The following is a 21840-nucleotide window of genomic DNA, read 5'->3' on the forward strand; positions in this document are numbered from 1 at the left end:
GTCCCTTGCCACACCACAGTCCTTCTTGATCCCACATCACGCAGACCAACTAACCCTTTTTCGATTGTTAGAACTACCCTCCAACATGCGATTCACCGTCGTCCTCGCTCCCCTCCTGGCAGCGGCCGCCACGCAAGCGGCAGTCCTCCAGATATGCCATCAGGCCCTCTTTAAAGGCTGCACATCTGTTACTGCACCGAACGGACAATGTGTCAAGATCCCATCGGACTACGATAACAAGATCTTCTCTGCCAGGATAACCACAGGCAACTACTGCACCACGTACGAAGATTATGCGTGCAACACGCTGCTCATCCCCAAGATTGACAAGTACGGCGTGCCCACTCTACCCAGCGGCGCACGCACGAGCAGCGTCATCTGCTACGACTAAAGGAGGGCGAACATGAGACTTGGGGTATTGCTGTTGGGTCCGGTTATGTGTACATGAACAAGCTGCCTAATGAGGACATGATGGATGTTTCGACGGGGAACATGGACACACCAGAGGCTCAGAGCGGGCACAGCCCCCATGTGATGGGACAGGCACCGCCGTTGGTCGTATGGACCAGTAGTTACATCCATGTATTCGTATGAGTACGTAGTACTTTGATCAGGTTCCTTGTCGGCACTGAGACCATACCATAGTGAGACATAAAGGCGCCGTCAGCGGGGCACATGACAAGTAGTAATACAGATATTATACACACGAGCACGAGCACGCGTACTAAGCACTTCGTACAGGTAACCCCTCTCCTCTCTCCGTATTACTAGCTCCGTGCCTGCCCCAAAATCACCGATCAGCATTTTGAATGCCTTGTTGGAGATTTAGGGCATCTAAGGCCCCTGTTGCGGGGAGGAAGTATGAGTCTGCGTCTGCCTCGACAGTCGACCGATCAGCAAATGACCTACGTCACCCGATCTTGACACGGTACGAGGCACAGATGATATGAAACCCAGGGAATGGGTATTTAAGAGCCTCGGTGCTCTATTCATTATGCAGACCTCCTGACCAAACAAGTCCTTGATCCGTCAACATAAAAGTCCGCACGCTGCTAGACTAAATTGTCTTGGTCCCACATACTGTTGGCCCTCATTGTCGCCACCAACCTCACACAACATGCGGTTCACAGCCTTCCTTCTTGCTCCCCTCCTGGCAGCCACCACCACCCAGGCGGCTGAGATCAAGATATGTCGCAAGATTGCCTTCTTTGACTGCACGGTGCTCACCGTGCCGAGCGGACAGTGCGCCAAGGTCCCCGATGACTTCAACAACCAGGTATCCTCTGCCAAGGTGCTCAAGGGCAATTACTGCGAGTCGTACGACATTCCGTGCGAGGGGTCGCCGCTCATCAAGATTACCCATCTCGGCTTCTCCGCTCTCCCCAAGGGCCAGAAGACCAGCGGCTTCCGCTGCTACGACTAAGAAAGGCATCCGGGGCAATGTATCGAGGGTGATGTAGGGATTGGTTGGATATACTGTGAATAGTTTGCCTGCTTGTTAGTCGTATTATTCTATCTACATTCAATGTTACTAGTAGTCCACCATCATACGAGTTATGTGACCCAGGATTCTATGGGCAGCTCAGAGAGATGTTAAGTACGGAGTGTAGAGTACTAGACCCTCGGACTTAATAGCTCAGCTTTTCTCCTTCGAGAATCCCGGTGCGAAGTCTCTGCACTACTTCTATTCTCTTGGCCATGCGCTGCTATGGTTACATGCGATCAGGCCGTGGGGTGTTTTTTTTTTTTTCAGCAGTGAGACATGAGGGCATCTTCAGCTGGGGATAACATATGAGCAGGTAGTTCATGCATATGGCCGAGCACCCCTCTCCATTCCAGTCATATGCATGCCACCAGACGAGAAATCTAGACCTCAGATACCCCATTAAATGCTAGACAGACGCGGCCTAGAATTCCATAAGAATGTTCTCCGGATCTGCCCTCGACAGGTGACTCGGATGTGTTTCAAGCCTCTAAGCCGAGAAGGGTGCCAACATCTCGACATGCTACAACTACTATACACGTAGGGCTCAAGAAATGGGTATTTAAGGCCTATAGTCCCCTACTTGGTCTTGGGAATAACCTTGGGCCAACACAGTCTTCATCTATCCGCTGAATTCTGCACACTGCTCAACCAAGCCCCCTCCACGGCCGTCATGTAAATCCCATCTACCGTGATATCACAGTCTATCTAGTCCTGGCAAACTAATCCTTTATCAATTCCTAGCACAACTTCCACCATGCGATTCACCGCCGTCATTCTTGCCCCCTTGTTAGGAGCTACCGCCGTGTACGCCGCGACCATCCGCATATGCCACGGATACGACTTTAAGGAATGCAAGGACATTGCTGCGCGGAGCGGACACTGCACCGCGGTCCCTAAGGATTACAACGACCGCATCGCCTCTGCCAAAGTGATCAGGGGCAGGTTCTGCAGCTCGTATAAGCACATTAGTTGTGACTTGGACACAATGTTCGTCCCGTATATTGATAAAGACGGCGAGCGTGCTCTCTATCATGGTGAACAGACCAGTGGCTTCATCTGCTACGACTGAAGGATAGGGACCTGTGGATCTGTGGTAGTGTTGGGATTGGTTGGATATACTCTGATCATGTTGGCAGTGTATCAGTATTCAACATTACCGGTGCACCAGGTCTGGTCTACTACTTCATGGGGTCATGTACATCTCAGGACTATGTATGTGAGAAGCTCAGACAGAAATTATCAACTTCTTGTACTTGATAACTCAGGTTCTATCTCTTGAAGATCCAGATACTGTCTGGCCTCGAGCCAAGGGCTGTCGTGGTTATATATCTTTAGCTTCAGGGTCCGTCCAACGTTAGACTATCCACACAGTGATACACAACGGCAACGACAGCTCAGGACGTGAGGTAATATGTAATACAGATACACATGCATACATATATGCACATATACATGAATGCATATTTACATAGTACGGTTAATTCTCCTCTCCGTGCTGGGCATACGCCTGTCACGAAACAAAGGGATCAGCACCTCCATTGCCTAGAGTGACAGAATTGAACGAGGCTTAGCCTCACCGTAGGGACGGGCCGGGCCGCATTAATGATGAGATCTACGGTAGATGGTTGGTATGATACGTGTTAATGTCTTTCCTAGGCTGATGGCCCGTACTGTTTTAAACCCTTCAGCTTGGAGGACCTTGATTCTAATGCTCGACAGACGTAGAGCCCAAGAGATGGTATTTTAAGGGCTGTGGTCTCCAGCTCATCTAGGGCTGAGAGAGAGAGAATACTTGGTGGCCACACCCCCGTCTCCTACATTTCGTGATAAATGTGTGCCACATTCTCGGATCCATAATTCCTCTCGATAACGGTCGTATGATTTTCAGGGAAAGCTGTAACTCCCAGCAAAGACCTCATACGTGTATTATACAGTGTAGATCAGGTGATCTTGATGAATGCCGCCACGATACTTGGTTCGGAAACTCACCTTGGCAAAATGCCTCGACAATACGTTGTTGGCCTGGGATTCTTGCCTAACAACAACTACTTCGCCACACTGACTCCGGGGTAAAAGACACCGAGCAACCTTAATTGATCCCGTCTAGACTATTGATGGGGCTAACGATCCCGTTGGTCAATTCCCTCTCCCGATTGTGGCTAACGCCATACCCGCTCGCTCGGTGTGGGGGGAGATTTACCAGAGATGGGCACATTATTCGGTGGGAGTTATCGGCCGGGGAATGCGAGTAAAACTGCTCAAAATGGGGGATGGCAATGATAGAAAATCGTAATTATCCCCCCCCAATAGAAGCAATGCAATAGGTACTGTAGTCGAGATATAGATGGTAGTTTGTGCAAGGCATATATATGGTCACGTAAAGAAATCAGGGCCAGGTCATCAATAAGACGTTAATAATCGCGCTTGCTGTGCAAATATATTTCCGAGACGAAGATACACATGCACCAATTCCTACGCGGTCCCAAACTGCTGCGTCAAAGTCGGTTGCCCTCAAATTATTATCCTAGGCTAAGGAGACGGCAGAGCCCAAGACGCATGGTCTATATAAGCCGACCGTGAATATTTCATTATAATATACATGGAAGTCGCTGTGCGCATTTAGCACCAGCCGAGAATGTCTGCGCTTAATGTTAGCTACCAGTAATTAGGAGAATGATGGGGATAAGCATACCAAGAGTGCACTGGTCGTCGGTGTAGTGGCCGTTGATGTAGCACTCCTTCTCAGGGGAGTAATCCCAGCCGCTTTTGCACAATGTCAGCACATCGGATCCCACAAAGCACCAGGGAATCTACTATGCTGCGACTTACCAGTTGGTGAACCCGTTGATGGTGACGCACTCGCCCTTCTTGACGCACTTGAAGCCGTAGGCCTCGTCGCGGGTCAGGCGCGTGACGATCTCGGCGTCGGTGCTCGGGCTGGCGCGGCAGTTGACGTACTCGGAGTTGCCGCTGATGACGCACGAAGGGGTGGAGGGTGCGGAAGACTCGGTTGGGGCCGATCCAGCCGAAGAGGTCGGGGCCGATCCGGCCGAGGAGGACTGGGTCGGGGACGGCACGGGAGGAGGCGGCACGTAGCAGTCGTCGACCTCGGCGGCCGGGGCAGCCATGAGGCCGGCCGGCAGGATGGCAGCGGCGAAGAGGGTGGCGAGTCTCATGGTGATGGCGGGTTGGGTTTGGGGAGTGGGAACGAAACGAACGTGGAGCTGGAGTTGGACGGGCTTGTGGGTTCTGCAAGTTGCTAGCTTTCTTGTCGATCTGGGAATCCTGGGCCCTTAATATGTACATCATGGGCCGGTACCCCGGATGGTAGGGCTGGCGTGGGACCGCGTAAGACCGTAAGACGGGCAGTTGGTCCCCCGACTCATCAACAAAAGAGCGGTCTAACAGCCTGTAGGATTGGCTCACCAAGCCAAGGAATTCTGGAGACCTGGGCTGATTGAGTAAAGTGCCAGGATTGCGATAAATGAGCACTGTCAGCCGCAGCTCCGCTACGATTCAGGGGTAGCTGGAAATCGTCGGATATACATGTATTTGGGGCAACTTCGCTCCGGTCGTATTGCTCCATGTCGGGCCTAGTTCGCTAAGACCGACTGCCGTGGGCATGCTGTGTGGAGTGGAACCCCAAGTATTCAACAACCTCGATTGCTGCTCCGTACTCCGTACTAGGGATTTGTTTAGGATAAGTAGCACCTAATACGACTCGTATTAGATCTCTTGACCAGTAGACTATAGTACGTAATGGCAATCTGTGCCCAGTGTCACCTTGCCACGCGGTACAGAACTCGCAGTCTGCCTTACTCCCGCGGTTTAATGCAATCAGCAAGGATACGAGCAATCAACACCCACTCACGTCGCGATAGGCAGCTCCAGGTGGCTGTGTGCCAGGGCCAGGGGTGCCAAGAATTCGAGGCCCAGAAGCTGGCAATGCATGGCGGCATGGCCATCTCCGCCTTATGCGTGCGGGGTTCCTACATTAGCTTGCTGGCAGTCATCGGCTCGGCAGGATATCCGTTCGAGCACTGCGTATGTAGTACATAGTACGCGTAGAAGTATGGACCATGACGGGAAATGGCCATGTTGAAGTTTACAATTGTGGTACCGATACCTCTGCTTCCTGCCCAGCTGTATAAAAGACGTTGAGCCAATCGGCCTCCAGAAGAGTCGACTTCCAGCCATGGAACCTTGGCCCAACATCTCCACGCTCTCATGAGGATTCAGCTCCAGTGTCTTTATCCTGCAGCCTAGCAAGGGAAGCAGCCCGGCGCTCATGCTCAGCCAGCATCTCGGACAGTTTATCCTCCTCTTCACGTACTGGCCTGTCTCGCAGGTACGCCAGTTGCCGTTTCCGATAGCCAAGCGCTGTCCTGCCTGCCGAGTCAACCGATGCAGCGTCCAGACCCTTCCCAAGAAGCCATCTACACAGCTCAATTCTCTGCTCGCCCGTCTCCCCGTGGTTGAAGCCCCCGGCTGCCGTCATGAGCAACGTCTCATCTTGGTACGTCTTGGATTGGAGATACGCCCCGTGCTCGACGAGCAGTTTCGCGGCAGACAGGAAGCCGTACGTGGCAGCGACGTACATGGGCGGGTGGTAGCCATGATTGGCGGCGAGATTGGGGTCCGCGCCGCACTCCAGCAGGGCTTGTACCTTGTAGGGATCACCAGATGTAGCAGACAGGCGCAGGGCCGTGACCAACGGGGTCTGCTCATCAGTGACCCTGTTGGGGTTGGCCCCATGTTGTACTAGCATTTTTATAACCTCGTCGCCACGCTTGGGGCGCGCTGGGCATGTTGGAGATAGAGGGCCGGGAGACGGGTCGCTTTCGGCCAGGCGCACAGCCCCTTCCAGCATCAAGCCTCTGCCGCGGACGTCGTCAACGTGAAAGTCCCCGGCGTTGACGAGAAGTGAGTGGGCAATCTCCATGGAGCCATAACTCACGGCTTTGGAGACTAGTTCTCCCCAGGGGAGTTGGATATTGTGGGAGGCGGCATGCGATATTAGAAGCTCGACCATCGGCGCATCCCTCCGTTCAATGGCCTTCTCGACGGCCGTGCCCCCCTGATCAGGTGGGGCTTGCAAGTCGAACCCCTTTTCAAGTAGCAGCCTGAGGATTTCCGTGAGGCCGTAGCGGACAGCCGTCCATACCGGCGGCTTGTTTGGGTCATAGATCCCACGGTGGACGTCGGCACCGTTACGTATCAACCATTCAGCTACTGCGCTGCGGGATTTGCCTCGGTATAGGGCGTGGTTGAATGGAGTGCGAACTTGATGACAGACAGCATCGATGTCGGCACCCGCTTCTATGAGTAGCTTGGCTGTCTCAGGCTTCTTCGCGGTATGCAAAGCCGTGATACCGTTCTCGTCAGGGATATTGGGGTCCGCACCGTTGTCGAGCAGGAGTTGAACGATGTCTGGATCCACAGTATAATGCAGAGGCGTGTGTCCGGAGTCATCTACGGAATTGATACCGGCAGTTGCCCCATGCTCTAAGAGTATGCTAACTGCAGCTGGCGTCCCGTATCTAGCGAAGCCGTGGAGTGCTGACAGGCCTGTGTTATCAACTGCCAGAGGATCCGCTCCGTGCTCCAGGAGGACCTTGAGGACTTGGATGCTGAGGGATGAGTCCCAGCATCGGGATGCTGCGTACAGGGGCTTCGCGGAATTATTTGCGGGAGCCTCGATGTCGGCACCTCTCTTCAAAAGCAACTCGACGACGTCTACAGATCCCAACTTGGCCGCGTCAGAGAGCGCCCTTGGCTCGGCCATCACGTTGGCTCCGTGGTCTAGAAGCGCCTGAACCACCTCAAGCGAGTTGCGGCGCTCGATTGCCAGCAGCAGAGGTGACGATTGCTGGCCGCGCTCATGGTAGTCCGAGGGCATGACGCTGACGCCGTGGGCAAGAAGGAGAAGCGCAGCCTCCCCACATCCTTGGAACAGCGCCCATTGCAGGGGCTTTCTATTATTTCGCCAGTCCTCCACCATGAGATTAACTCCTGGTATGGCGAGGAGTTGCCTCAGGGCCCCGATGGAGCCATTCTCGGCAGCGTTGCCCACCGGGGAGTGATGCTGATGGTCCGCCTTGCCGGCCACGAGCTCGTCTCTCATACGGCCAACGCCGAGGAGCAACTCTAGAACGCCCTCGCGATTGTACGTGGCGGCGGCGGTAACGTGACTCAGCTGGACCACCTCGGGCACAAGGGACAGACATTTTCTAGCCGTGTCCTCATGGCCATGACACGCTGCCCATGTAAGAGCGTGGTCACCAAAGGCCCGGTAGAGAGGCAGTTCGGCAATCTCAAAGTGGCGGCGCGAGGTGGCTGCCCAGTTGCGAAGGTCGCGGGCCCTGACGAGATGGCTGGCGATGTTCTCAAGGGTCTCCACCGGGAGTAGCTGGAGGGACATGGTGGAGGCGCGTTGTTGTCGCCGTCGATGTCAAATATTCGACCCTAGACCCGGCATTGGTGAGTCCTAGAGGTCAAGGATTGAAGGCATCCAGGCATTTATCAGGTGCGTTGCCTTGTTGGTCCGACCGCCAACATGTGCTCCGCGAATCACGGCGTCACAGTTGTGTGTCCAACAAGGGTTGCCTCAAGTAGTCAGGAGGCAGAGCTCTCTAGGCACTTGTGTCTGCATCTGCCTTGGGCAGTGGCTGGATGTGCGCCTCACAGCGGCGGTCGAAACATGAGGTGTGGAAAAGCTTGAAATGATGATGCGGATCAAAGGTGGCAATTGCGCGAGGTGTAAGGAGGCCGCATCGCACCCACGTCGTTCCTTCCCCGCTGACCTTGCAAGTTCCTACAGCTTCAGGTGTATAACGTAAGCTTTCCCAGCCTGTAACATCAAATCAGCTCATCCGGTATGGTGTAGTGGCCAACATTTGACGCTCTCAATCGGCGAGTTCCTCGCCAACCTACAACCGTCAAGCCCTGGGTTCGATTCCCAGTACCGGAGTTTTCTTTTTGCTTTTTTTATATCATAATCTTTTATTTCCTTTCGATGTTCACTACAAATATGCTTAACCTTTAAAAAACAATCACAGCTTCCTCCCGTAAATAATCTAACTAGAGGTTCCAATACGCATGAATTCCCCGTTCACGTAGGTCCTAGCACACCTAGGTTATGAAGACGCACAGCTCGTCGACAGACCAGCCCAGCAGGCGCGTGAAGATGGCCAGTCTTTGATGCCGCCTACCAGCAGCTACGTGTGGATAGTAATTGACAGCTGATACACGTACAAATAATACTAATCTCGAAGATTACAAAGTCAGTGCCCGGATTGGGGGGACTCTATCACTAGGTTCCTAGATGTGATGCTGCCAGGGGATGTCTCTCTAGGGTAAGGGTGGCATGTGTACATCTTGCGCGGCGAAACTCTTTTCTGGAGATAATTGAGAAGCGTACATGGGGGTTTTGAAGGGCATTGAGATCAAGAAGATGCATCATGAGCGATGCCAATTGCCGTCCGTCTCCCCGTCTCTGGGAGGCCAAGAGAGGACTGTCCCACCACGACGTTAACAATCACCAGGGACCCGGCAGGTGGTGGAGTCGGTGGATGGTATGAGCGTTGTTCCGTAATAAGACACTCGGGGATTCATTTTCCATTCTTGGTCCATTGGAGCGTTCGACAGGTATTAGCACGAGGTCGTGACTGGCGTTGCAGCTACCAGTGCAGCAGACAGTGCAGCAAAGTGTTTCAATGTCCGTCATCCGAGCCTGGGGATGCAATTGCAACCTCGGGTATCATCCACCCAGCCTTCTCGAATTGTTCTCGAAGGGGTGAAGAGTGCCAGGGGTCAAGTGTGAGACAGTCGAGGCGGGCCAGACGGAGAATAGGACCAACGCCACATGCGGCGTTATTCTTAAGCGGTCGAATAAGTGCCGAACGCGCCCTTTAGCCGCCAAAATCTTATTTCCATGTTCTCTCTCCTCTCCATGACGGTGAAGATGACGAAGCACCAGCCGCCTGTGATCCCCGACCTGCTTCCCGCAATCGTACACGGGGATTTCCCAATCAACGCCTTTTCCATGTTCAGCCTGAATCGACGCCTCGGTGATAATGTACAGAGCAACTTAAGGTGGTCGCTGCGGGTTTCCCACGTCCCGGCCGTCTTTCCCCGAGGGGGGGGGGATTGGGCACTGCCGATCTCCAGCTTCGACCCGCCCAGTCGTCAGCGCAACCAAGGAGAGCCGGCAGCTGTTCGACCCGCCCCGGCACCTGGATCAGATTTCCCCAACTAAAACGCCCAGACACTGCCCTCTGATACGTGCGCTTCTGGCACAGTCTCCCCGTTTCCCCCAGCCGCGAGTCCGTGACCCTGGCCCACCCCCTTCTCTCCCCATGAGGGGGAGACGATTTGTGCGCATGGCGCGAGTTAGAGTTGGAAGGGGGGTATGACAAGGGGGGGGACGACACAACAGCCAAGCTGGCGCGAGGGAGAGCAGTACCTGCGTAGCAATATATAAACCAACAGGCGTTGACAGCCCCCGCTGGCCATGGGGGCTCTCCATGTCTCTTGAAGCATAGCCGGGTCCGTCACACGCTGGGCACCATGTATCGCATCTGGAACATCTACGCGCTGGCCGCCTTCGGCACCATCGGCGGCATGATCTTCGGCTTCGAGATCAGCTCCATGAGCGCCTGGATCGTCTCGCAGCAGTACCTCGACTACTTCGACCACCCGGACTCGAACCAGCAGGGCGGCATCACCGCCTCCATGCCGGCCGGGTCGTTCCTGGGCGCCCTGATCGCGGGCCTCCTGGCCGACCGCATGGGCCGCAAGGGCGCCATCCAGGTCGCCTCGGTCATCTGGATCGTCGGCGCCGCCATCCAGTGCTCGGCCCAGAACATCGGCCACCTCATGGCCGGGCGCGTGGTCGGCGGCTTCAGCATCGGCATCACCAGCTCGCAGGTGCTCGTCTACCTCGCCGAGCTGGCGCCCGCGGCCACGCGAGGGCGCATCGTCGGCATCCAGCAGTGGTCCATCGAGTGGGGCATCCTCATCATGTACCTCATCTCGTACGGCTGCTCCGTCACCATCCCGCACCCGTCGGCCTTCCGCATCGCCTGGGGCATCCAGGCCGTGCCCGGCGCGGTGCTCTTCGGCGTGCTGTTCCTGTTCCCCGAGAGCCCTCGCTGGCTGGCCGGCCACGACCGCTGGGAGGAGGCCCACGAGATCCTGGCGAATCTGCACGCCAAGGGTGACCGGAGCAACGTGGTCGTGCTGGCCGAGCTGGAGGAGGTCCGCGACGCCGTCAGGGTGGCCAACGAGTCCAAGGACATTGGCTACCTGGGCCTGTTCGCCAAGGATGTGTGGAAGCGCACGCTGGTGGGCGTCAGCGTCCAGGTCTGGCAGCAGCTGCTGGGTGGGAATGTCATGCTGTACTACCTGGCGTACATCTTTAACATGGCCGGCATGGTGTGTTTGATTCTTACCTCTCTGGTCGGTGTGATGTGATGATAGAGCTGACCCGTTGCATCTAGAGCGGCAACACGGCCCTCACGTCGTCCATCATCCAGTACGTCATCTTCCTCGTCACTACGGGCTTCATCCTGCCCGTCATCGACCGCATCGGCCGTCGCTGGCTGCTCCTCGTGGGTGCCCTCGTCTGCGGCGTCCTCCACTTTGTCACCGGTGCTGTCATGGCCGTGTATGGGCATCCTGTCGACAATGTAGATGGTAAGTCTTACTTCTCACTGGTGTTTTTTTTTTGTTTTGTTTGTGAGTAATCCAACTGACCAACGTAGGCAATGAGATCCTCAAGTGGTCCATCGGCGGAGCGCCCGCCAAGGCCGTCATTGCCATGTGCTACATCTTTGTCGGCGTCTACGGCCTGACCTGGGCCCCCGGAGCGTGGATCTACGCCGCCGAGGTCTTCCCTCTGAAGTACCGTGCCAAGGGCGTTGGCCTGGCTGCCGCCGGTAACTGGGTGTAAGTCTCATCTCTCTCTCTGTCTCTGCACACTCCAAGTCATCGAAAAGGATATCTGACACGTCGCCGTTGCAGGTTCAACCTCGCCCTGGCCTTCTTCGTGCCCCCCGCCTTCACAAACATCCAGTGGAAGGCGTACATGATCTTCGGCACCTTCTGCATCGCCATGACGTTCCACATCTTCTTCACGTACCCGGAGACGGTCAAGAAGTCGCTCGAGGAGATTGACGACGTCTTCAGCAACGGTGTCCCCGCGTGGCGCTCCGCCGAGGCGGGCACTTTTGCCGAGAAGGTGGCCGAGGTGGAGGCCTCGGGCGGGCTGAAGGATAAGACGAGTGCTGAGCACAGGGAGGTGGAGGTGTAGGTGTAGGTGGTGGAGGGTGTCGTGGGGTATGGGAGGGGGAATGACGGACTGGGATGGCTTTGGCTGTAGAGGGTAGAGGAGGTAGTTGTGATACCTACCACCTTAATTGTGTTAGAGGCGCCCATATACCATGTCTGTTGGAAGGTGTTGGGTCAAGACATGTATGTTGCTACAGGGTAGGCGGGCCAGGGGCCATAATGTATGATCCAGGAACAGAGTGCATCTGCTGGCTGGGCTGTCCGTTGGAGCAATCGGATCTGATCTCGGCCATTCAGCGGAAAGACTGCCGTTAGTTTCATCTCGCGGAACGAACGGAGCGGGATTCGTCAATGGCTGGCTGAAACCCGGAGGATGCTGTCCCAAGGAGCAATTGCCCGTCCGAGTTGAACCCACATTGAGAATGGTCCGTTCTGCTTGGTGAAGCCAATTGATTCGAAATCCCCACATCGGAGCTCTCAGTCTGCCCGTCGGAGGGATTACAAATCTCGGATCCAGCGACGGAAAGCTTTGAAGGAGTGTAAACGGCATCAGTGGCGCCGGAGTCGCCGTGCCCGTCCCCAAGCCGTTCCCACGGTGCCTCGGCATGACTTGACGAATCGCACCACGCACTCAGCATCTTGTCTTTCACTGTGGCCATGTCGATCTGGAGCCCTGGTACGGATAATCGACAGAGGCAACCACAGGGCTTCAAAGGGCAGCTTTGTCTGGTATTTTGGCCATGACCCATTGCATTTGATATTAATATGAACACAGTCTTGTGCGTGTCTCAATGACCGTTTGCTGGCACCGACAATGTGAACTTAAACTCGCCGGGATCGGCCATTGTTGGTTGCAATAATGAATTGAAATTCACACCCACCTGTGCTCCCTTGCATCTAGTCGGGGGGGGGGGGGGGCACAACGGCTTGAAAACTTAAAAACCAGCTGCCACCCATGGACTTTAGTCTTGACAGCCCATCTTCCAAATTCATGTAATACCAATAGTCCTACGGATATTGCTCTGTAATACACCATGGCGACCACCAAGCCGGAACCCGGTCGCAGCGACCAGACACAGACACAGCCCCCCCCAAGCCAGATATCATTCCTGTCGACCGGCACCGTCAGGATCCGCCCCTCGATGCGTAGCCAGCCCATCACCAACCAGAGCGTCCTGATGCGCCGCCTGCGGTCCTTTGCCGACCGCGGCTGGAGCGAGGACATGCCCATCGGCGTGTTCCTCATCTCGCACCCGGACGGCCCCATCCTCTTCGACACGGGCGAGTCGCCACACCGCAACGACCCGGGCTTCCTCCCCTGGTGGTCCCCGACGTACCTCCTCAACACCGTCTCCATCTCCCGGGACGACGGCATCGTCAGCCAGCTGCGCGCGCGCGGCGTCGAGCCCTCCACGCTGCAGGCCGTCGTGCTCAGCCACCTGCACGGCGACCACGCCGGCGGGCTGCAGGACCTGGCCGAGGCGGCGCCGGACGTGCCCATCTACGTGAGTAGGGAGCACTGGGAGGCCTTTGGGCATAACCCGCTGCACGCCAAAATCCAGGGGTGCAACCCGCAGCACTGGCCGGCCAACTTTACCCCCAGGATCCTGGAGCGCACGGATGACGCGGTCGGTCCGTGGAAGCAGTCGACCAAGCTCACGCGCGATGGCAGGGTCGTCGTCGTGGACACACCGGGCCATGTGCCAGGCCACGTGTCGCTGGTCGTGTACGGCGACGATGGGGAGAACCATGGAAAGACGTACTTCCTAGTGGGCGACGCGACGTACGGGCTGGATCTGCTGGACAAGGAGGAGCCCGATGGGATCAACGATGATCCCCAGACGGCACTGGAGAGCCTGAGGCTGATTAAGCAGTTTGCCAGGGAGACGGAGCTGGTGGTGCTGCCGAGCCATGATCCAGAGGTGGAGAGGTTGCTGCGGGATTCTGTCCCATACAAGCCGAAAGATGCGGCTTAGATGGTTGATGGATGGCTGGTGGGGATGTGGTTGCGGCAGGAAGGGTTCATACGCGGTAAATTTGTATATTTAATAGTTGCTATTTAGGCACTGTGCAATGCTGCCAAATTCCCGGCTCGATTTTCACATCTGGGCCTACCTTGGCCGATTCGAATGGCTGTGATGATTGATATATTCATAACGTCGGTTGTTAGTTTCCTAGTGGGTGGCGTTGAGAGACCGAGGTCCGCGGACGTACGTGTTAATAGGTCCCCCTACATCATACATCATACATCATAGCAGTTATTACAAATCTACCACAATGGAACAAGGCGCCCCGCCCCGGCGAAAGGTCGGATCAGGAACGACGCTCCGTGCCGTGGCGTGGATCCGGGCGCCCCGAGAACTGAGTTAACGCCCGGGAAGCATAAATAGCACCGGGAGCGCCGTTTCTCAGTGAGGGGCCGTCTCAACTGCACACAATTAGTATAATATCCCATCCATCCAACCACTCAGTTTCCCACCCCAAACACCATCATCGCCACTCACCACCTCCAGCCCGTCCCTCACAATGCCCCGCGACAACCTCTCCATCCACCTGGCCGAGCGCCCGACCGGCGAGATCATCCCCGGCAGGACCTTCACCGCCAAGACGACGCCTGCGCCGACGCCCGCCGACCTCAAGGATGGCGAGATCCTCGTCGAGGTGCTGTACCTGTCTCTGGACCCTTCTCTGCGGGGGCAGCTCAACGGTAATAATAACACCTCTCTACCCAACCTCCCTCCTCTCTGCATCGAGTGGCAGCTGACACACCTAGACCGCCGCTCGTACGTCCCCCCCGTGCAGCTCAACGCCATCATGAACGGCGCCAGCGCCAGCCGCGTCCTGGCCTCCAAGTCGCGCCTCGTGTCCCCCGGCGACTTCGTCTACGCCGCACCCGGCTGGACGCAGTACGCCATCCTCCGCGAGGGCACCTTCGAACCCGCGTCGCAGTACCCCGGCCTTCGGCAGCCGCAGGACATGCTCTCCGCGCTGGGGCTGACGGGCGTGACGGCGTGGTACGGCATGACGCAGATCGGGGAGCCCCGGCCGGGCGAGACGGTGGTGGTTTCGGGCGCCGCGGGGGCGACAGGGAGTGTGGCGGGACAGATTGCCAAGATCAGGGGCGCGAGGGTGGTGGGCATCGCGGGCAGCGATGATAAGTGCCGGTGGCTGGTCGAGGAGCTGGGGTTTGACGTGGCGCTGAATTACAAGGCGGATGACTTTAGGAGGCGGCTGAAGGAGGCGACGCCCAAGTACATTGACGTGTACTTTGACAATGGTGGGTTCAACCCTTCAACTCTTGTCTTTATATTCTCAAGATGGGGTTCAATGATGCTGACAAGTGACAAACAGTGGGAGGAGAGATCCTGGACTTGTGCCTCGCACGCGCCAACCCCCACGCGCGCTTCGTCGAGTGCGGCGTCATCAGCCAGTACAACACGTCCACGCCCACGGGGCTCAAGAACATCGGCCAGGTCGTCACCATGCGCATCCGCATGCAGGGCTTCATCATCTTCGACCAGCGCGAGCACTTCCCGCGCGCCCGCAAGGAGCTGGGCGCCTGGCTGGACGAGGGCAGGCTCAAGAAGACCGAGACCATCATCAAGGGAGGGCTGGAGAAGGCTGAGCAGGCCCTGGTTGACCTGTACAGGGGTATCAACACGGGCAAGCTCATGGTCGAGGTCAAGGACCCCAACGAGACGCCCTCCAAGCTGTGATTATTCTGAATGACGATAATGATGAATGATAATAATCTCTCTGCACTAGCGATAGTGTACCTCGCACTCTATCACGCTGGTCGCCCGCCCATTTCTATCCCTATTCGTAGTTGACATAGACCCTGCCCTCCCACGCACCCAGCACCGGCCGCCCATTCTTGAGCTTCTTCGATCCCTCCTCCACCGTGCTGACCAGCAGCCTCGGCTCATCCCCGTCCATGACCGCGCCCACATCCGGCCCGACCTGCTCCTCCTCCTTGGACATGTTGAGCACCACGACGGCCTTCTTGCCCGACGAGCCCCTCGCGTCCCGCTTGACGTACGCAAACACGGCCTCGTTCTCCGGGTCCACGAGCTTGAAAGTGCCAAACACAAACAGGTCCCGGTGCTGCTTCCGCAGCCGCAGCGCCTCCTTGTAGAAGCTCAGGACCGACGCCGGGTCCTTGCGCTGCCGCGCCACGTTGATGGACCGGTACCCGTCGTGCACCCTCATCCACGGCCTGGCGCCCGCCGTCGTGAAGCCCGCGTTGGGCGACTCGTCCCACTGGAACGGGATCCGCGAGTGGTCGCGCGCCAGCCGGCGCAGCCCGTGCAGCGTCTTGCGCACGCGCTCCTCGTCGCCCGACGCGACCGCCTCGTCGTAGAAGCCGATGGCCTCGACGTCCTTGTACTCCTCCATCCCCCACGACTCGGGCATGTTGACCATACCAATCTCCTGGCCCTGGTACAGGAACAGCGTGCCCGTCAGCGTCACCTGCCACAGCGCGATCGTCTTGGCCGACCGGCTCCACAGCTCCGGCGTCGACGTGTCGCCGAACCGGCTGACGGCGCGCGCATTGTCGTGGTTCTCGATAAAGGCCGTCGTCCAGGCGTCGGTGCCCTCGACAAAGGCCTGCCACTTCTCCGTGAGGTGCTTGAGCTTCGACAGGGGGAACGGCTGGTAGATGTACTTGGGCCCCAGGATGTTGCCCGTGCCGAGGCGGATGACGGAGAACTCAAACACCATGTCGAGCTCCTGCGCCGCGGCCGACACGTACGGCACCACCTGGTGCGGGTGCGGCGTGTTGGACAGCTCGCCCACCGAGACGGCCCCGTAGGGCGCCAGGGCCTTGCGGTTCATCTCGCGGATGAACTCGTGGATGCGCGGGCCGTTGCACCACATCTCCGGGGCCGACTGGTGGGGGCAGTTGGGGTCCGTGATGGGCGCGTCGACAAAGTCCTGCCGCTTCGAGTACTTGTTGACCGTGTCTATGCGGAAGCCGTCCACGCCGCGCTCCAGCCAGAAGCGCATCGTGTTGCCGTAGATGGCCTCGCGGCACTCGTCATTCTCCCAGTTGAGGTCGGGCTGGTCCGGCGCATACAGGTGCAGGTAGTACTCCTGCGTGAGCTCGTCCCAGGTCCACGTCGGCCCGGCAAAGTAGCTGCGCCAGTTGGTCGGGGGATGGCGCACCCCGTCGGCGTCGTAGCGCGCCGGCTTCCAGATGTACCAGTCGCGCTTGGGGTTGGTCTTGGAGGACCGGGATTCCTTGAACCACTCGTGCTCCTGGGAGGTGTGGTTGACGACGAGGTCGAGGATGACCTTCATGCCACGGCGGTGCGCCTCCTGCAGCAGCGTGTCGACGTCCTCTATCGACCCGTACGGCTCGTAGATCTTCTGGTAGTCGGACACGTCGTAACCCATATCCTTCTGCGGGCTCTCAAAAATGGGCGATACCCAGATGACGTCCACGCCGAGCTCGTGGAGGTAGTCAATCTCGGAGATCAATCCGGGCAGGTCCCCCCAGCCGTCGCCGTTGGAGTCTTTGAAGCTGGCCGGGTAGACCTGGTAGAAGGTGGCATCCTTCCAGTACGGCTCGTTGGCCCAGCCATGCTCCTTGTTCCACGAGATGGAGCCCATGGTTGCTCAGACGGTGTCAGGAAGGGGAAAATGGAATGGGGGAGAATGAGAATGGATCTCGCGCTCAACCATAGCCAGGTGCTCCATCGTACTTGTAGACTCGCGACGCGATGTGGACTCGGTGTCAGGACAGCTCCACGCTCGCATTCTGCCGACGGGGCTTCCGCGGTGGCAATCCAAGCCGGGCCGCGATAGACTGGTCTCATGGACCTGGGGAATTGGGGTTGCAGTGGGTGAGTACGGCCGAGGACCCCCGAGCGGGGAGCTGCTCTCCCCAAAACTGGGTCTTGCTGCCAGGGTTGCCGTGATCCGGATGTGTGCCAGGTGACAGACAGTCAGTCACAGTCTCACAGACGACGTTTTTCCAGCGGCAGGGGTTTCGGATGGCGGAGACTCCGTCCGGGGACACCAAGAAATCCCGCTAAACTCCGACTCGTGTCTCCTCCTCCAGTGCTGTCGTGATTTCTCCGCCCCCTTGTGGAGACCGGCATGTCGCCCACGCGGAGTCTCCTGTCCCAAGCCTCTCGCGTGGCGCCCAAGAAACATGGCATTAGACTCTTCCCCACATCTCTGCGCCAGAATCTCGACCGGTTTCCCCAAGGCAAGACACATAAAAGTTCAAACTGAGCCTTCTCCGGTCCCAGGAGACTGGGACGTTGGAGTCTGGAGCGTTGGAGTCCCCGCAAGACGATGTGAACCCGTGCGGAGAGGATGCCCTGTCAGGTCACTGCTGTCAACACCCTGAAATCCCTTCCGATCCTGGTCACTGGGCGAATCGCGTGTCGCTAACAAGCATAAATACTGGCATCCCTCCCAACACCTGCTTGTTGGTCCCCTCAATCACACCCTCGTCCTCTCCCCTCTCCCATACCTCGTCGCCTACCATCACCACCATGGCTGAGGACTCGAAGAATGCGGCCAAGGGCCCCGTGGCGGAGCACAATGAGCCCATCCAGGCCGATGTCCTCGCCGCCGAAGCTCGGCAGGCAGCCGACGCTGAGACCAGCATGACTCTATGGCAGGCCGTCAAGACCTACCCCAAGGCCATTGGCTGGTCCGTGCTGCTCAGCAGCACCCTCATCATGGAGGGCTACGACCTGGCCCTGCTCGGCAACCTCTACGCGTCGGATGTCTTCAACAAGAAGTACGGCAAGTGGAACGCGGCAGATGAGACCTATGTCATCTCCGCGGCCTGGCAGTCGGGCCTGTCCAACGGTGCGCGCGCCGGCGAGATCATCGGCCTCATCATTGCCGGTTGGTTCACGGATCGGTACGGCACCAAGATGACCACGGTGGGTTTCTTGGCCATGATGATTGCCACTGTCTTTTGCCTCTTTTTCGCGCCCAATATCAAGGTGCTGGTCGCGGGCGAGGTGCTCTGCGGTAAGCTTGACGACGCCATATAACGACAAACTAGACTAACACACACACCACAGGCATCCCGTGGGGGGCGTTCCAGAGCGTAGCTGCTCAGTACGCATCCGAGGTCTCCCCCGTCATCCTTCGACCGTATCTCACCACCTTCATCAACATGTGCTGGGTCATTGGCCAGTTCTTCGCCGCCGCCGTCAACCGTGGCTCCGTCGACTACACAGACGCGCGCGCCTACCGCATCCCCTTTGGTGTCCAGTGGCTTTGGCCTGTCCTGATCCTGGCTGGCCTCGTCTTTGCGCCCGAGTGAGTTAATCACGACTTGGATTTACATAGAGCTAGTCTGACGTTCGCAGATCCCCCTGGTGGTATGTCCGCAAGGGCCGCCGCGAGGAAGCCCGCGCCTCGCTCGCCCGCCTCACGAGCTCCAACCAGCCCGGCTTCAACCCCGACGAGACGATTGCCATGATCGAGCATACCAACGAGATGGAACGTCTGCAAAAGGAGGGCGTCACCTATATGGACTGCTTCCGCGGCATCGACCTGCGCCGCACCGAGATCGTCGTCGGCATCTGGACCGTGCAGACGCTGGGAGGTCAGAATTTGATGGGATACTTCAGTTACTTCATGAAGCAGGCCGGCATGGACGCCCGCAACTCCTTTTCCCTGTCCATGGCCAACTCGGCCCTGGGCATGATCGGCACGGCGGGTTCTTGGTTCCTCATGCACAAGATTGGCCGCCGCAAGATCCACTTTGGCGGCCTGTGCTGCCAGTTCCTGCTCCTCATCATTGTGGGCTGCCTCTCCTTCGCCGGCACCAAGGCCTCCTTGTGGGCTATTGGCGGCATGCTCATCGTCTTCACCTTTGTCTATGACTTCACCGTTGGGCCCGTGACCTACTCGCTCGTCTCGGAGCTGTCGTCGACGCGCCTCAAGGCCAAGACCATCGTGCTCGCCCGCGCCGCCTACAATGCGAGCAACATCTTTGTCAACGTCATGACCAACTACCAGCTCTCGTCAACGGCCTGGGACTGGGGCGCCCGCACGGCCTTCTTCTGGGCGGGGACGTGCTTGATTTCCTGCGTATGGGTCTTCTTCCGCCTGCCCGAGCCCAAGGGCCGCACCTACGCCGAGCTCGATATGCTGTTTGAGCAGCGCGTGCCGGCGAACAAATTTGCCGAGACAAAGGTCAACCCGTTCACGGCAGAGGCGACAGGCGGCAAGGGGGGTGATCGGCCGTCGTATGACAAGAGCTGAAGTATGCTGGAGATGGACTTGTAAATTGTCGTGGCCAATAATTAGGCGTAATGGAGGATGTTTCCCATATAATTCTTGTCTGCCCCTCATTGAGATTCAAGAGCTCCCACGGGGACAATGTGCTGTCGGCGCGCTGACAAGCTTGGTACTGTCTGCTGGATGTGTTTGTCTAGCAAGTCGTCGTAGATGGTACTCCCACCAGGGAGTTTTCGGATGAGGTTGCGTAGATAGGAAAGATCATCTTCGGGCAGGGTGCCCATGGCCACGCCGCGTGGACTTGATGAAGTGAGTGGAACGCGTGCCAGCACGTCGACTAGCGCTGAAGCGATATCAAAAAGCTTCTCCGTCATGCCCACGCCGTGTACTTTGAAGCTTGATGTCGGCAAGTCGCGGGTGGAGAGAGTGAGGTCCTTGGCCACGTCGATGGGGTAACGAAACGTGAGACTGTGTTGGTACGACTCCTCGACGAGGTATCCGAGGTGCAGGCGCAGCTGCCAGATAATGACGCGTAGCCAGAGCTGCGTGACTCTGAGGTTGGCCTTTTGGGTGTCGCGCAGATCGAGACCGGGCCTCAGGGCCGAGTTAACCGTGGTCTCGACGTAGTTGAGCCCTTCTGGCGAGGGCGATATGGCCAGAACCTCGTGATTGAGGAGGGCAATAAATGACGTGTCTATAGGTCGGAAGAGGGCGGCAAGACTCCAGAAGCCCACGAGTGACGGGTCGCGTGAATCTAGGCTCGGTGTATCAGCCGTGATTTGCAAAGTGATGGGGCGACGATAGCGGATGGCATGTGACCGCTCTGAGATAAGAAGCACCCAGAAGAGCCGGTTCGTCACGAGTCGGGCCATATCATCTGCTCCTTCTTGATTATACAACAGAAGCAGGGTTGTCGTCTCACGCAAGAACCGAAACGCGCGACTGTGGTGGAAGAGGACCGCCTCGCAAGCGTAGAGGAAGAAGGTGAAGAGACACATCTCGATGGTGACAGGCGAGCGACGCGGAAGAGACTGCCAGGCGGCCACTGCGGTGTCGAGGATCAAACGCCCAAAGGGGAGGTTCTTGTCGGCGATGACACCCTGGTGAAACAAATCCTCCGGCTCCTCGGTCTGGAGGAGGACCTGGCCACACATTCCGACCAGCACGCACAAACTCTCGAGCCCAGCCTCAGGTGACACGCTCGCAGACCGCAGGCGAGCGACATACTCGGCTGTGAGGATGGGGATGGTGGGATGAAGACGGTCGAAGAAGCGATCGGTGCAATAGTCAATGACCCGGGTGGGGACCATGTCCGTCAGTCGCTGATGGAGGGCATGCATGTCGTTCACGGAGGACAGGACAGTCTGAGCCGCAGCGGCCGTGTGGCACTGGTCGGCAGCGCCGGCGTCGATACATCTCCTGCAGGGTCTGTACTCGCTGCAGCCCCGTCGCAGCCGCTTGCATCGGTCGCATGCGCGCGGTACCTGGAAGCGCTTCGACGCCGAAGATGCGCTGTCCCCAGATGCATCTGGTGGGCCAGTCGCTGGAGACGCAGATGAGCCTACCGACAGACCCGGAGATGCTCCCGTTGTTGAGCTTGCGCCGTCGCCAAAGGATCCTGTCCCGCGACGCTTGGTTCCCGCGATCTGAGAATGAGGTTGCGGTGCATATGTCGGTGGCCCCAGCTGAGAGTTCTCATGGTGTGGCAGCATGGATGGCAGCATCTCGACCTTGGTTCACACGTATCGAGACCTGGTTATGGGGGTGAATATGTGTGCCTGAAGACCACCTTGACGACGCGTTACTGACTTCCAGATGCGAACTGGAGGTGGTGGAGGAGTGAAATG

General features: G+C 57.6%; 11 protein-coding genes and 1 non-coding gene across 12 annotated transcripts; 8 read left to right on the plus strand and 4 right to left on the minus strand.

Moving 5' to 3' along the window:
- Positions 1–85: 85 nt before the first annotated feature.
- On the plus strand, positions 86–391 carry ACO1O0_007605 (uncharacterized protein; the record flags this gene model as incomplete). Its single annotated transcript, XM_083196974.1, has 1 exon — positions 86–391. The coding sequence occupies one exon, from the start codon at positions 86–88 to the stop codon at positions 389–391; it is 306 nt and encodes a 101-aa protein (XP_083048182.1).
- Positions 392–1117: 726 nt separating this feature from the next.
- Positions 1118–1423, plus strand: ACO1O0_007606 (uncharacterized protein; the record flags this gene model as incomplete). Its single annotated transcript, XM_083196975.1, has 1 exon — positions 1118–1423. One exon carries the CDS (start codon positions 1118–1120, stop codon positions 1421–1423), a length of 306 nt encoding a protein of 101 aa, XP_083048183.1.
- Positions 1424–2240: 817 nt separating this feature from the next.
- ACO1O0_007607 (uncharacterized protein) lies at positions 2241–2555 on the plus strand (the record flags this gene model as incomplete). The annotated part of the gene is made up of 2 exons (XM_083196976.1): positions 2241–2473; positions 2534–2555. 2 exons carry the CDS (start codon positions 2241–2243, stop codon positions 2553–2555), a joined length of 255 nt encoding a protein of 84 aa, XP_083048184.1.
- Positions 2556–4137: 1582 nt separating this feature from the next.
- ACO1O0_007608 (uncharacterized protein) lies at positions 4138–4662 on the minus strand (the record flags this gene model as incomplete). Its single annotated transcript, XM_083196977.1, has 2 exons — positions 4138–4249; positions 4316–4662. 2 exons carry the CDS (start codon positions 4660–4662, stop codon positions 4138–4140), a joined length of 459 nt encoding a protein of 152 aa, XP_083048185.1.
- A 1049-nt stretch (positions 4663–5711) lies between these two features.
- ACO1O0_007609 (ankyrin repeat domain-containing protein) lies at positions 5712–7907 on the minus strand (the record flags this gene model as incomplete). Its single annotated transcript, XM_083196978.1, has 1 exon — positions 5712–7907. One exon carries the CDS (start codon positions 7905–7907, stop codon positions 5712–5714), a length of 2196 nt encoding a protein of 731 aa, XP_083048186.1.
- Positions 7908–8357: 450 nt separating this feature from the next.
- ACO1O0_007610 lies at positions 8358–8456 on the plus strand. Its single transcript has one exon. It is a non-coding gene; the product is annotated as a tRNA-Glu (tRNA).
- Positions 8457–10054: 1598 nt separating this feature from the next.
- Positions 10055–11798, plus strand: ACO1O0_007611 (general substrate transporter; the record flags this gene model as incomplete). Its single annotated transcript, XM_083196979.1, has 4 exons — positions 10055–10921; positions 10987–11182; positions 11251–11434; positions 11510–11798. 4 exons carry the CDS (start codon positions 10055–10057, stop codon positions 11796–11798), a joined length of 1536 nt encoding a protein of 511 aa, XP_083048187.1.
- Positions 11799–12810: 1012 nt separating this feature from the next.
- Positions 12811–13752, plus strand: ACO1O0_007612 (N-acyl homoserine lactonase family protein; the record flags this gene model as incomplete). Its single annotated transcript, XM_083196980.1, has 1 exon — positions 12811–13752. One exon carries the CDS (start codon positions 12811–12813, stop codon positions 13750–13752), a length of 942 nt encoding a protein of 313 aa, XP_083048188.1.
- Positions 13753–14302: 550 nt separating this feature from the next.
- Positions 14303–15492, plus strand: ACO1O0_007613 (MDR family NADP-dependent oxidoreductase; the record flags this gene model as incomplete). Its single annotated transcript, XM_083196981.1, has 2 exons — positions 14303–15053; positions 15128–15492. The coding sequence occupies 2 exons, from the start codon at positions 14303–14305 to the stop codon at positions 15490–15492; spliced, it is 1116 nt and encodes a 371-aa protein (XP_083048189.1).
- Positions 15493–15592: 100 nt separating this feature from the next.
- ACO1O0_007614 (alpha-glucosidase) lies at positions 15593–17389 on the minus strand (the record flags this gene model as incomplete). The annotated part of the gene is made up of 1 exon (XM_083196982.1): positions 15593–17389. The coding sequence occupies one exon, from the start codon at positions 17387–17389 to the stop codon at positions 15593–15595; it is 1797 nt and encodes a 598-aa protein (XP_083048190.1).
- An 893-nt stretch (positions 17390–18282) lies between these two features.
- Positions 18283–20017, plus strand: ACO1O0_007615 (general substrate transporter; the record flags this gene model as incomplete). Its single annotated transcript, XM_083196983.1, has 3 exons — positions 18283–18772; positions 18826–19066; positions 19117–20017. The coding sequence occupies 3 exons, from the start codon at positions 18283–18285 to the stop codon at positions 20015–20017; spliced, it is 1632 nt and encodes a 543-aa protein (XP_083048191.1).
- Positions 20018–20103: 86 nt separating this feature from the next.
- On the minus strand, positions 20104–21717 carry ACO1O0_007616 (Zn(II)2Cys6 transcription factor; the record flags this gene model as incomplete). The annotated part of the gene is made up of 1 exon (XM_083196984.1): positions 20104–21717. One exon carries the CDS (start codon positions 21715–21717, stop codon positions 20104–20106), a length of 1614 nt encoding a protein of 537 aa, XP_083048192.1.
- Between the last annotated feature and the right edge of the window lie 123 nt (positions 21718–21840).

Source organism: Amphichorda felina (genome assembly GCF_050947745.1).
Source record: "Amphichorda felina strain 45539 chromosome Unknown scaffold_7, whole genome shotgun sequence".
In the NCBI taxonomy this organism is placed as follows: Eukaryota; Fungi; Ascomycota; class Sordariomycetes; order Hypocreales; family Bionectriaceae; genus Amphichorda; species Amphichorda felina.